Genomic DNA, 13,927 nt, shown 5'->3' on the forward strand with positions numbered 1-13,927 from the left:
AGTTTACCCACCTCTGATATAACCCAATAAATATTTAATTTCAATGAAACATTTCATAAGAAATAACCCAGAATTTTGACCCCAACACAAACAATCCCAAAATTGAGTTAATGAATCAACCCAACTGTTTTTAGAGGGTACCACTGATGGAGAATCTCTGTTTTAACAAGTTGCGTCTTTTGTTCATCAATGTGGAAGCTAGAATCACAAAACAGGCGTTGCATAGCGTCCTCTGACTCCCAAAAAAACTCCAGATGCCACTCCAAATAGTGCCACAGTCAAGCCCGCGCCACAGAAAACATCTGGTCCAATGCCGGGATGACTGAACTCCACCTCTGTGACATTGAAAGACAATTTTTTTACTGCATGAGTGTGTTGTTTTTGTCATTTAAGTATAGAATGAATGAAAATATTTACCCAAAAAAAATGTTTTTTGCCTGTCCAAGGCTGAGTGCTCCACAGTACAACCATAAATGTCTCCTTCTTTTGGTGTGAATGTCAGTGTTGACAATTGGCGGAATGTGGCATCCTCGTTGGGGTAATACCGACCGAGTGACACCCCCTCTGACACCTCTATGCCATTTTTGGTCCAGTGCACTCGGATGTTCGGTGGGAAGAACTGATCCACGAAGCAGATCAAGGTGTTTTCTTCACCCTGCAGAACCTCGTCTGCAAAGTAGATGACGGTCTGTGGGGGATCTGGAGAGGGCAGAATGGATAAGAATTAATTATATTGGACACATTACAACAATTACAGTTCAGTTCAGTATTTGGACCGTGGTATGAAGCTGTTTACAAAGTAGTTCTGCTTTTCATTGTGTAACATCCATCCATCCATCCATCTTCTACCGCTTATCCGGGGCCGGGTCGCGGGGGCAACAGCTTTAGCAGGGAAGCCCAGACTTCCCTCTCCCTAGCTACTTCTTCCAGCTCTCCCCGGGGGATCCCGAGGCGTTCCCAGGCCAGCTGGGTGACATAGTCACTCCAGCGTGTCCTGGGTCTTCCCCGGGGTCTCCTCCCGGTGGGACATGCCCGGAACACCTCACCAGGGAGGCGTTCAGGAGGCATCCGAATCAGATGCCCAAGCCACCTCATCTGGCTCCTCTCGATGTGGAGGAGAAGCGGCTCGACTCTGAGCCCCTCCCGGATGACCGAGCTTCTCACCTTATCTCTAAGGGAGAGCCCGGACACCCTGCGGAGAAAACTCATTTCGGCCGCTTGTATCCGGGATCTCGTTCTTTCGGTCACGACCCATAGCTCGTGACCATAGATGAGGGTTGGAACGTAGATCGACCGGTAAATTGAGAGCTTCGCCCTTTGGCTCAGCTCCTTCTTCACCACGACAGACCGATACAACGTCCGCATCACAGCAGACGCTGCACCGATCCGCCTGTCGATCTCTCGCTCCCTCCTGCCCTCACTCGTGAACAAGACCCCAAGATACTTAAACTCCTCCACTTGGGGCAAGATCTCTCCCCCGACCCGGAGGGGGCACTCCACCCTTTTCCGACTGAGGACCATGGTTTCAGATTTGGAGGTGCTGATTTTCATCCCAACCGCTTCACACTCAGCTGCGAAACGCTCCAGTGAGAGTTGGAGAGCCCCGTTTGAAGGAGCCAACAGCACCACATCATCTGCAAAAAGCAGGGATGCAATACTGAGGCCACCAAAACGGACGCCCTCAACGCTTCGGCTGCGCCTAGAAATTCTGTCCATAAAGATTATGAACAGAATCGGCGACAAAGGGCAGCCTTGGCGGAGTCCTACCCTCACTGGAAACGATTCCGACTTACTGCCGGCAATGCGAACCAAACTCTGACATCGGTGGTATAGTGACCGAATAGCCCGTATCAGGGGGTTCGGTACCCCATACCCACGAAGCACCCCCCACAGAACTCCCCGAGGGACACGGTCAAACGCCTTCTCCAAGTCCACAAAACACATGTAGACTGGTTGGGCGAATTCCCACATACCCTCGAGGACCCTGCTAAGGGTGTAGAGCTGGTCCACTGTTCCACGGCCGGGACGAAAACCACACTGCTCCTCCTCAATCTGAGGCTCGACTTCCTGACGGACCCTCCTCTCCAGCACCCCTGAATAGACCTTACCAGGGAGGCTGAGGAGTGTGATCCCTCTGTAGTTGGAACACACCCTCCGGTCCCCCCTTTTAAAAAGAGGGACTACCACCCCGGTCTGCCAATCCAGAGGCACTCTCCCCGTTGACCACGCGATGTTGCAGAGGCGTGTCAACCAGGACAGCCCCACAACATCCAGAGCCTTGAGGAACTCCGGGCGGATCTCATCCACCCCTGGGGCCCTGCCACCGAGGAGCTTTTTAACCACATCGGTGACTTCAACCACAGAGATAGGAGAGCCCACCTCAGGGTCCTCAGACTCTGCTTCCTCCAAGGAAGACGTGTTGGTGGAGTTGAGGAGGTCTTCGAAGTACTCTGCCCACCGGTTCACAACGTCCCGAGTCGAAGTCAGCAGCGCCCCATCCCCACTGTACACAGTGTTAGTGGTGCACTGCTTCCCCCTCCTGAGACGTCGGATGGTGGACCAGAATTTCCTCGAAGCCGTCCGGAAGTCGGCTTCCATGGCCTCACCGAACTCTTCCCACGCTCGGGTTTTTGCCTCGGCGACCACCGAAGCTGCGTTCCGCTTGGCCAGTCGATACCCGTCAGCTGCCTCTGGGGTCCCACAGGCCATAAAGGCTCGATAGGACTCCTTCTTCAGCTTGACGGCATCCCTTACTGCTGGTGTCCACCAGCGAGTACGAGGGTTGCCGCCACGACAGGCACCAACCACCTTACGGCCACAACTCAGATTGGCCGCCTCAACAATAGAGGCACGGAACATGGTCCACTCGGACTCAATGTCCCCCGTCTCCCCCGGAACATGGGAAAAGCTCTGTCGGAGGTGGGAGTTGAAACTCCTTCTGACAGGGGATTCTGCCAGACGCTCCCAACAAACCCTCACAATACGTTTGGGTCTGCCAGGACGGACCGGCATCTTCCCCCACCATCGGAGCCTACTCACCACCAGGTGGTGATCAGTTGACAGCTCCGCCCCTCTCTTCACCCGAGTGTCCAAAACATGCGGCCGCAAATCCGATGATACAACCACAAGGTCGATCATCGAACTACGGCCTAGGGTGTCCTGGTGCCAAGTGCACATATGGACACCCTTATGTTTGAACAAGGTGTTCGTTATGGACAATCCGTGGCGAGCACAGAAGTCCAATAACAAAACACCACTCGAGTTCTGATCGGGGGGGCCGTTCCTCCCAATCACGCCCCTCCAGGTCTCACTGTCATTGCCCACGTGAGCATTGAAGTCCCCCAGCAGAACAAGGGAGTCCCCAGCAGGAGTACTCTCCAGCACACCCTCCAAGGACTCCAAAAAGGGTGGGTATGCTGAGCTGCCGTTTGGTGCATATGCACAAACAACAGTCAGGACCCGTCCCCCCACCCGAAGGCGGAGGGAAGCAACCCTCTCGTCTACCGGTGTGAACCCCAATGTACAGGCACTGAGCCGGGGGGCAATGAGTATGCCCACACCTGCTCTGCGCCTCTCACCATGAGCAACTCCAGAGTGGAAGAGAGTCCAACCCCTCTCGAGAGAACTAGTACCAGAACCCAGGCTGTGTGTGGAGGCAAGTCCGACTATATCCAGTCGGAACTTCTCTACCTCACACACCAGCTCGGGCTCCTTCCCTGCCAGAGAGGTGACATTCCATGTCCCAAGAGCTAGCTTCTGCAGCCGAGGATCGGACCGCCAGGGTCCCCGCCTTTGGCTGCCGCCCAGCTCGCATTGCACCCGACCCCTTTGACCCCTCCCACGGGTGGTGAGACCATGAGAAGGGGGACCCACGTTGCCTCTTCGGGCTGAGCCCGGCCGGGCCCCATGGGTGTAGGCCCGGCCACCAGGCGCTCGCCAACGAGCCCCACCTCCAGGCCTGGCTCCAGAGGGGGGCCCCGGTGACCCGCGTCCGGGCAAGGGAAACTGAGATCCTTTAATTTTTTTTTATCATAAGGGGTCTTGGAGCCGTGCTTTGTCTGGTCCCTCACCTAGAACCTGTTTGCCATGGGTGACCCTGCCAGGGGCATAAAGCCCCAGACAACTTAGCTCCTAGGATCATTGGGACACACAAACCCCTCCACCACGGTAAGGTGACGGCTCACGGAGAGGCATTGTGTAACAGCAACACCTATTTTCAAAAGACCAGCCTGACATGAAGTTACAATGACATCGGCAAGGCAAGTTTATTTATGATGCAGTGCATTTCACACGCAAGGCAACTCAACATGCCTCACACGACACCTAAAAGCCTTTACAACAGAACATTTTAATACATTCGCAAAGATAAGAGAGAAAATGGAGCTCATTAAAATTACAGTCAAACCTCGGTTTTCGTCCATAATCCATTCCAGAAGGCTGTTCGAAAACCAAATTGTTCGAAAACCAAAACCACGCTCTTTAAAAAAAAAAAAAAAAAAGTTTATTGAACATGTCTGCTCACAACGGAAAGCGACACGAGGAACGAAGGCAAGAGGAGTCAAGTGGTGCATTCAAGTGCGCTCAGTTTGTTCGAGAACCGATTTTCGGTCGTAATCCGAGGCATAAAAAAAACTCTAAATTTTGGTCTAGAACAGAGACGTTCGAAAACCGAGGTTTGACTGTACTAACAGAATGTAGTATTTTGACATTTGAAATCCTTCCCAAACAATATTTACAGACATTTAAAAGCAAACAACATCATGTCATTACAAAAAACTAATTTAAGATAAGATAAGATAAGAAAACCTTTATTAGTCTCGCAATGGAGAAATTCCTGATTCACAGCAGCAAAGTTATGAAAGGAAGAAGTAGAACAACAAAATATAGGAGCTGCTGGAAAGGCAGCCACTGTCGCTGCGCCATTTTGAAGTCAAAATAACAAAAATAACACAACACAACACATAGGACACAGACAGTCGTGCAATCTTCACCACTTTTCTGCATACATTTTGTTGTCTGAAGCAGTTATAGATGAAAGAGGAGAGGATCAAAGTGTCCTTTCACCAGTGGATCAGAGACGTCATGCTGAAAATGTGCACACGTCTGCTATAAGCTAAGTTTTGAAAGCAAACACGAAGCTGTAACGTCCATTGACGAAAAGAGATTAGTTCACTTCTCCTGTCCCCCGTAATCCGCTTCAAACTCCAAGCCAAAGGTTTTATTTCCAAATTTCTGCTCCGAGGTGTCTTCATATCTGTCCTGTCTCACCCCACTGCTCACTAGAGCCCGACCACATGGATATTTTTTTCGGTCACACACTTTTAGGTTTAATTTAGTCGACTGGTTAGCCAATCCGCCTCACAGTGCAGGGTTCGATTCCTTCCTGTGCCTGCATGGGTTTTCTCCAGGTACAGTACTCTGTTTTCCTCTCACATTATCAATAAATGCTTGGTAGGTTAACTGGACGCTCTAAATTGTCTCTAGGTGTGATTGTGAGTGTGAGTGGTTGTTTCTCTATGTGTGCACTGCGATTGGCTGGCAACCAGTTCGAAGTGTACCCCGCCTATTGCTCAAAGACATCTTGGACAGGGTCCTGTAATACAATAATTCTGATGGACAGTCTGCGGCTGGATGGATGCACGGATTGAAGCGGACTTACATGGGACAGGAGATGAGAGCCAATCTCTCTTTTTCGTTAATGGATGCTCCGGCTTCTTGTTGCTTTCAAGCTTAGCTTGTAGCAGACGTGTGCACATTGCAGCATGACGTCTTTGATCCACTAGTGAAAAGGACACTTTGATTCGCTCCTCTTTTGTCTATAACTGCTTCAAGTGTATGCAGGAAAGTGGTTAATTAAGATTGCACAATTGTCTGTGTCTCATGTGTTGTCTTGTATTATTTTGTGATTTTTTTGTTAACTTTTCTTTTGATGGCGGCGCGGACACTCGCAGCGGCTCCTCTTGTTTTATGTTGAGAGGGAAGAAATTTCATCTGTATGTGTAACATACAGCACATTTGACAATAAAGTTGTATTCAATATTCAATTCAATTCAATATTACAGCCGGGCATCATCGTAAACTGGAGGATAGCAAGTTTGCCTCACATTTCAGAGGTTCAGGGTTCCAATCTCTGCTGTGGCCTCTGTGTAGAGTTTGCATGCTGTCCTTGTGCTTGCATGGGTTTTCTCTGGGTGTGCTGGCTTCCGGCACGTTTTCTTAATTGAAGATTGCTAAATTGTCCACTGGTGCGAATGAAAGTGAATGCGTGTTTGTCGCCTGATCGTATCTGATTTCAAAGCAGACAGAGCATGACTTTCTGTCCGGGTTTTTTACCCGGCCAAAGTTAAAGAAATGACTCGGCGCACAGGGAAAATTGTCTTCAATATCGGCGGGAGGGATCTCTGACAGCGAACGACGGTAGTTGCCCCGATGATCACACACTCTGCTCCCTCTCCGCCGGTTCGAACTTTTATTGCAAAATACAAGAAAAACACTGCCCCCGAGATTTGCATACCGCGCCCCCTCGCTAGTGATCTGATCTACCCGAATACACAAGTCACAGATTTTGCTGATGACAAACGGCCACTAGGGGGCGACAGCTGTTCCCAAACCGTCTTTTGGTATTCAACAACTCTTTGTTCCCAAATCGTTTATTCCCACTTAGTGATTGAGTCAAGCCTTTTTCCATCTGTTCGCCCCCCTTGCTTTGACGTGATTACTCAAAAGAAGGCCCTCCGCCCAAACGGCCGACACCTCTGCGCTGAGTATGTCCAGACATGCCCAAATTAACCGAAACTTTAAACATGATACAATTTTGTTCATGGATTTCTCTGTCACTTTCATATACTGAAGACAAAAGGGAAGGCAGGGAGAGCCACGTCCAAGTGAGTGGCGAAGCAAGGTCACAATTTGGACTTAACACAGTCACTGACGGCAAAAATACTTTGTAAAAAGTCTAAAAGGCTTCTCTGCAATCGCATTGGTTCATTTCAAAATAACTGTGATGCTTAATAATGGCAAAATCTCTGCCGCTGGCCACAGAATTTCAGAGGTAACTGTATGAATGTAAAAGTTAAAAAGAAAAGAAAACTGTTTACCTTCAACGTCTCCTGGATATTTGATGTCTTCTTTGAAATACACCAACACTCTCTGGCATTCTTTGACATATCTTTTTGAATATTTGTATTTAGTCAAATTCTTTAACACCATTTTTGGATCTAACATAATAAATTTAGGAACAGTGTAAACAATCTCCTGCTGGATGTAATCCGCATACGCTATCTCATTGCCGTTGTCTGTCCACACTTCCAAATCTGTGTCGGCAGAGCAGGACACGGTTACCCTGGAATCGACCAGAACTGAAACATAAGAAATGCTGGATCAAATCTTCTCTCTCAAGAACATTCTACCATTCATATTAAGGTATCACATAAAAACGTATTACCCGGTAATTTAATTCTTACATTGTGAACAAGTCCTTAGGCATTCCAGTATCAGGATAAAGAAAGTAGAGAGGTTCATATTTTAACTGCAAGTAACCTTCAACTTAATGATGATTCACGACTGAAACATCTGAAAGACAAGGAAACGTTGAGAGCACAACGACATCTTCATGATTAAGCTTGCAAATCATCTATTGGCTGCCAGGAGCTGCACAGATGGACAGCTTTACAAACAATACAATACTGTACTGAGTAAAAGTTAAAAGTCACCATTAGATTTCAAGTGTCTGTTTTTTGATGAGCTACACAAACACAGGAATTATGTTTATAAAATAAACCATTAAAAAAAAAAACCTCTCCTCTCCTGCAGCAGCATGGCAGGCTGATTGGACACTCGAAAATATCCCTCGCTGTGAGTGTGAGCGTGAATGGTTGTTCGTCTCTGTGTGCCCTGCGATTGGCTGGCAACCAGTTCAGAGTGTCCCCCGCCTACTGCCCGAAAACAGCTGGGATAGGCTCCAGCATGCCCCGCGACCCTTGTGAGGATAAAGCGGTTCCGAAAATGGATGGATGGATGGATAATATTATTATCGTCATCCACTGATGTGAAAATTCAAGCATAAAATTCACCCTAAAAGTCGCTTCATCTCGATGTCAAAAGCCAGGAGCTTCACGTGCATTGCAGGCTAATTGACACGCTATTATTAATAGCATGGGAATTCCTACTGTTACTTGGGATGGGGCCGTAATTGTTCCCACCAGCAGTGATGAAAACTTACTTTCTTCCAAAACGTTCTTATATTCACATTCTTTAAGTTATTTCTCTTTCCCATTCTGCTACCAAGATATGTATCAAGGGCATATGCTCCCAGATGCTTAAATCAGAAAAAAAGCCCAATTCGTTGGATGACACCGTGTTTGCTAATCACAAGTGAACGCAACTTCGAGGGACCGCCTCAGGTTGTTCTTTGCAGACAGCGTTTTATAAGCTTCTCTCAATCATAATAGAGCGCTATGTATGTTTAAACTAGATTGAAATTTAAAAAATGCAACTTTCAAGCGGTTGAAATGGTCCAAATCACAGCTTTCTTTGTTTCTCTCCACCATTTTTGAATACTCTTTGGTAGCCCAAAAATCTAATTTACCAATAACGCACTGCGGCAGCTGAGATCTGCAAGTTGTTTATTAATGTCCTAAAGTTTCCGGGACTCAAGGAACATGTAAAATCTTGCGTATTGCCCCTGGAATTCAAGTTTGATTTGTTCTTGTTTAATACTCTCTCAGAGTTTGTGTTAAAAACAAATCCCCACGAGTCAAGTCTGTGGTCACCAGTTTTGTAGCAATTATATTTTGGACCGTGAATTCTAAATACACAACATTCTGTAGTGTGTTTAAAATACACTCACCCGCACGGAAAAAAAACAGGCAAAGATAAATGATGAAGTTTCTATGCAGGATGTCAAAAAGGGAACTGAGAGAAAAGCAAAACTACTGCCACAATAGCTGAAAGGTGACACTCGGAGGCGTGGCAATTCAGCCGTGAATTCATACAGTTCCTCGGGTACTTCTAATCTGAAGTTCCTTTACGGTAAATAGAATGCACCATGCGAGTGAAAAAAATTCCACCAAACCAGTTGTACCAGTTTAATCTTCTGAAAGTTTAAAGGGGTATCTCTGATAAACAAATGTGTAAATGTTTTTCTAAGTAAAAGGTGTTGGTGTTGGTAGCAGGGGATTGAAACATATGTTTCGCAAAAAATAACAGTCCCTCAAAAAAATAAAATAAAATAACTTTCAGAAGAATTCTCCCTCCAGAAATAGTACATATTTCTTTACCTTGTGTAATTGAAAAAAAATCTAGTTTGACATCAAAGATAATTTGACTTTGCAAATGTCAGGTTCAAAATCAAACCAAATAATGTTTAGGATTCCAGAAATTCAGGTTCAGACAAAGTACGAAAACAAAACTTTTACAGAAAAGCGCACCAACAGAGTACAAACTGTAATTGCTGGTCACAAGGAGCCAAGAAAAAAAATATGCATAAAACAAAAAGTGCTTGCAAAGGTAAGGTAGAAGTGAACACCGAGAATACACAACGGAAATATCACAAGTCCAATCATGCGAAACCAAAGATCAAGATTGATAAAAAGGAATAATCAAAATTACATGTTGTATGACAAAATAACAGTGACTATGAAAGCTGTAAAGAGGTCTAGAATACAACACTTGAAGGACAACAGCGAGCAAGATCAATAATCCGACAAGTGACTGGGCAGTTTGGCGGGGCTTAAATACATGGCAGGCTTGATTGGTAAATGCGGAACAGGTGGGCCTGCTGGAGGGAAACACCCTTCATTCCAGCTCGGGATGACAACATAGCAAACAGACAAACATGACAGTAAAGCGCCTTTGAATATTTTTTAAAGCGCTACACAAATAAAATGTTTGATGATGATGATGATGATTATTATTAATAAGCATTATTAAACATCAAAAACAACAATTCCAGCCGTTTTGACTGAGTGAATGAACTCATGGATTTTATTGGATTTGAACAGAAAATTATAAGGCATAGAACAAAGAACTAAAATTGAAAAAAAATATTTAGCACTATTATTTTATTTACTCTTGGTTATAGATTTGAGTCTCAGCCTCCTCTCTCTCCCCTGACTGGACGTCCCTTCTGTCACCACTTGTCGACGCTCTCACTCGCCCTGGAAAGAAAAAATAGAACATATCACACAGCTTCAGCTGATGTATAATATCATTGAATAGATTTTTGTTGAAAATGGGAAAAACGTGACTGTTCTTTGCCATAATTAATTGATGCAAGTGGTCTCATATACGATATTTTTTTACACAGTGTACAAGGTTGCAATTTCACATTGGTTTCCAGGAAATCCAAAAGAAAATAATGAAAATGTTACTGCCTGGTAGCAACAAGAAATAAAAATTCTCGTCCCTTGGCCAAGTCAGTCTAAAGTACCATTTTTCATCTTAATTTACATCAATCACTTACCAGGCACATTACTTCTGTAGTAAATCAGGCCAGCAGATGAAGAAACCACACCCACAATCAGACCCATTGTTCCTAATATGATCTTATTCCTCACAGACTCTGGCATGGCCTCTGAAAATACCAGCGTAACGTTCCGTTATTGTATATTGAAATAGCGAAAAAAAAAGAGCGAGAGAGAAAGAGAGAGACTTGCTTTTAAACTTTACTCTGTCAATATTCAACTCACCTGGAACACCTCTCTAACCAGCCGTCTGATTGGCTGAGACATATGTGTAATAGGTTAGATTAACCTTTACATGACAGCCAACTCTATTTTTATTTTATTTTTTCAGAATTGTCCAGTTCAATGGCATTCAGCTTGTGTTAATATTAGTAATCAAACCTGACATGACAAATCTATCTACATACCCCAGTCATAAATCCTCGGCTTCTCGAGGCTGGAGTGCTCCACCACGCAGCTGATTTTGTCCCAGTGCGTCGGCGTGTACTCCAAGTACGAGTGCCTCTGATAGAGCCAATTGCCATTGGGTAGGGACTCGGTGGACGTCACTTCAGACGTAACCTGCTCGCCGTTCTTGAGCCACGTCACCAAGATGTCCTTTGGATAGAAATTGTACACGCTGCAGACGAGGGTCGTTGGATGCTCGCTGTCCGCCGGCGCCTCGGTTAATCGCAGTCGAACCTTCGGCTCAACTGCGAAATTGTGAAAACCATCACAAGTGACAATGAAATAATGGTGAACTACGGAACTGAGACGTACCGGTACACATGGAGGTGTGGGAGTGAAACTATGTTTGTCTCCCCTTTGCAGCTTCCACTCAGAAGACCACAAGATGTGACTGTGAAGTCAAAAGTCACTTGAACCTGAGAGAGGGCATTGTTAGCACACGATCACGGTTGGAGTTCACCCCAAATGTTTTTGATGGGGTTCTTTCATGCCAAACTCATCTCAACCTTGATGGATCTTATTCATACCTGTCAACTTTTCGGAGCGCCAACCTGTATAAACTACCACAAAAATCCTTATAAAGAGCAAAAAATCCTTATAACATCCCAAAGCATTTTATATGTCAAAATAACGGCAGAAAAAAAACCCACGAAATTTTCAATGATATTTATTGTAGATCTCCATAATACAATGTCCGGCAACTTTCCAGTAAATCTGATTTACTGGAAAGTTACCGGAAATGAAAGCATTCGAGTAGACTAGCACCATTCTGGGCAAAAGCAAACGGAACTACCTGTTAGGGGGGGGGGGAACCCGGAAATTTTCAGAATCCGTATGTTTTGTGCGATACGGCCATATACGTAAGATTCACCACAAAATCCGTATGAACTATGGCTAAACCGTATGAGTTGACGGGTATGCTTATTTTGATGATTGATTGCTATGACCCAGTGCTTGTTATCATATAATCTAAAGGTTAAAACAGATCACCTTTCTTTGTTAAAGTGCTATATGCAGCCGTGATCCATGACTTGCATTGTTGTAGACTTTTTTTTTGGTCTTTCAAAAAAAGGTCAGTTTGGAGAATGTCTGCAATTGCCCTTCCTGACTTTGTGTAGCCAATAACCTTTCCTCCGCTGGTGTTGTATTGGAGATAAAGCATCTTGTTAAAGTAGATTTTTTCTGTTAAAATGGCATCATCACTGGACATCCCCTGGCATTGCATCTGCCCATAGCCAAATTCACCATCTGTAACATAAAAAGAAAAAAAACGTGTGCATTAAAAAACAAATAGATAAATAAAGGTGTATACTGTATTACCCCTGCGGTTGGCTGCTAACCAGTTCAGTACTCTGCCTATTACCCCCCCCCCCCACCCCACCCACAAAAAGCAAGAAAATAAATAAAAATACATATATATATACATACATACATACAGTGTATATATATATATATATGTGTGTGTGTACTGTATATGTATATAAAGAGACAGAATTCAATTTTGACTATTCCTCATGGACTTCCAGTTAGATATGTCATTGTTTATTCTGAGAGTTAATGTAGAGAGTTAATAAAGGCTCACCAGTGCTGGAGCAATAATGTGGCCGCTGTAGTTCCAAACATTATTCTGTAGTATATTTAAAATGCACTCACCTGCATGGAAGAACACCAGGCAAAGACACAGTGATGAGAGGGTATTCATGGCGGTGTTGAAGCGACCACAATTGACTCTGAACCATCGATACCTTGGACGTTAATAAACCGAAAGTGAAGCCGCAACGGTGGAAATTGCTTTGAATTTTGAGGCGTGTCAATTCAGTAATGCCAGTGAAAGAAATCCCACCGTGCAGTCTAGAAATTCATTACAAATTTCAGAAAATATATGGCTTCAATATGCAAGATTGCCACACGTTTTGCAAATTTCTGGCCAGAAATACCCAATTTCATCTGGAAAATAGTAGTCATCCGGAAAGAAAGCTGTCGAACTACGCACATGAAAGTTATTTCAAGTTTGATCGTTGTCGTGCGTTGCAATTAAGTATTTATGATTTATTTATCCACACACAAAGACGATTGGGGTGTACAATGTATTTATATTAAATTGGAATTAGGATTATGGGAGTAGAGTTGTAGCGGTGGTGGTGACGGCGGGCGGCTCGCAAGGCTCAAATTGGCTCCACCTTCGCGTCCCCGGTTTTTTCAACTCTGCGCTCCGCCTTAAAAGACCGTAATTATCCTTTCTCGCCTGTAGATGGCAACGTTTTCCAATGTTTTGCATGGGTAAAGGCGCTGTTTTTCTCGTGTTCCACACCAGGGGGTTCAACCTCATTTTATGCGAGGACCCCTGGAGATTGTGTCTCCACCGCATGCTCTACTGTTTTCCACTAAAAATGTCTTCAAGTATTCAAAAGACGTATAACAAATATATTCTTCTCTATCTTGATTAAAAACAGTTCAGAGAATTCACATTTTTTAAGTACGTGGGCAAGGTTGGTGACACCGGTTCTCTTTTCTCATCTCCCTCGGCATGACTAGTTGAGTAATGTTGGGTAATGACATCTGCTTTCTTGAGCACTGCATTCAAGATATGTCGGGGGGCTCCTGTGCTCAATAAAAACATTCTGTCTCCTGTTTGTTCTCGCGCACTCGGGCTGCACGATATTGGAAAAACATTCAGTATGTGATTGTATTGAATATAGCGATATCGATATTACTGCAATATTTGACATGTACCGAATGAAATGTCATTTTTATTATTTAATGAAAGATTTTTTTTTCATGTGCCAAAATAGACATTTCAAGAAAAATCCGATTGGCAAAAAAATGAATAAATTGAAAGAGTCCAACATTTGCGTTTACAACGCCTATACAGTCTTACATTCACTTCGGATGATATCAATGAATTTGATGGGCTTCTATTGCCACAAAAACAAAATGGCGTTCAATTTTTCCACACGTATCAGACCCTACACTACACCTACTCTAAATTGAGAACTTTTCTAAAAAATAATATTGGT

At 44.6% G+C, this 13,927-nt stretch overlaps 2 protein-coding genes across 3 annotated transcripts; both read right to left on the minus strand.

Moving 5' to 3' along the window:
* Nucleotides 1–14: 14 nt before the first annotated feature.
* LOC147203793 (H-2 class II histocompatibility antigen, A-U alpha chain-like) lies at nucleotides 15–8,954 on the minus strand. Its single transcript, XM_086112809.1, has 5 exons — nucleotides 8,849–8,954; nucleotides 7,464–7,572; nucleotides 7,098–7,358; nucleotides 418–699; nucleotides 15–335 (listed from the first exon to the last, which is right to left on the minus strand). The coding sequence occupies exons 2-5, from the start codon at nucleotides 7,519–7,521 to the stop codon at nucleotides 205–207; spliced, it is 732 nt and encodes a 243-aa protein (XP_085968935.1). The 5' UTR covers nucleotides 7,522–7,572; nucleotides 8,849–8,954; the 3' UTR covers nucleotides 15–204.
* A 118-nt stretch (nucleotides 8,955–9,072) lies between these two features.
* On the minus strand, nucleotides 9,073–13,062 carry LOC147203794 (rano class II histocompatibility antigen, A beta chain-like). Of its 2 annotated transcripts, XM_086112805.1 has the most exons (5): nucleotides 12,564–13,059; nucleotides 11,901–12,158; nucleotides 10,871–11,155; nucleotides 10,463–10,573; nucleotides 9,073–10,157 (listed from the first exon to the last, which is right to left on the minus strand). In XM_086112805.1, the coding sequence occupies exons 1-5, from the start codon at nucleotides 12,610–12,612 to the stop codon at nucleotides 10,066–10,068; spliced, it is 795 nt and encodes a 264-aa protein (XP_085968931.1). In that variant the 5' UTR covers nucleotides 12,613–13,059; the 3' UTR covers nucleotides 9,073–10,065. The 2 variants fall into 2 exon arrangements, with proteins under 2 accessions (XP_085968931.1, XP_085968932.1); XM_086112806.1 differs by lacking the exon at nucleotides 10,463–10,573 and having other exon boundaries at nucleotides 12,564–13,062.
* Between the last annotated feature and the right edge of the window lie 865 nt (nucleotides 13,063–13,927).

The sequence above is a fragment of the Hippocampus guttulatus genome, chromosome 6 (genome assembly GCF_054856545.1).
Source record: "Hippocampus guttulatus isolate MCC_2025c chromosome 6, RoL_Hgut_1.0, whole genome shotgun sequence".
Classification (NCBI taxonomy): Eukaryota; Metazoa; Chordata; class Actinopteri; order Syngnathiformes; family Syngnathidae; genus Hippocampus; species Hippocampus guttulatus.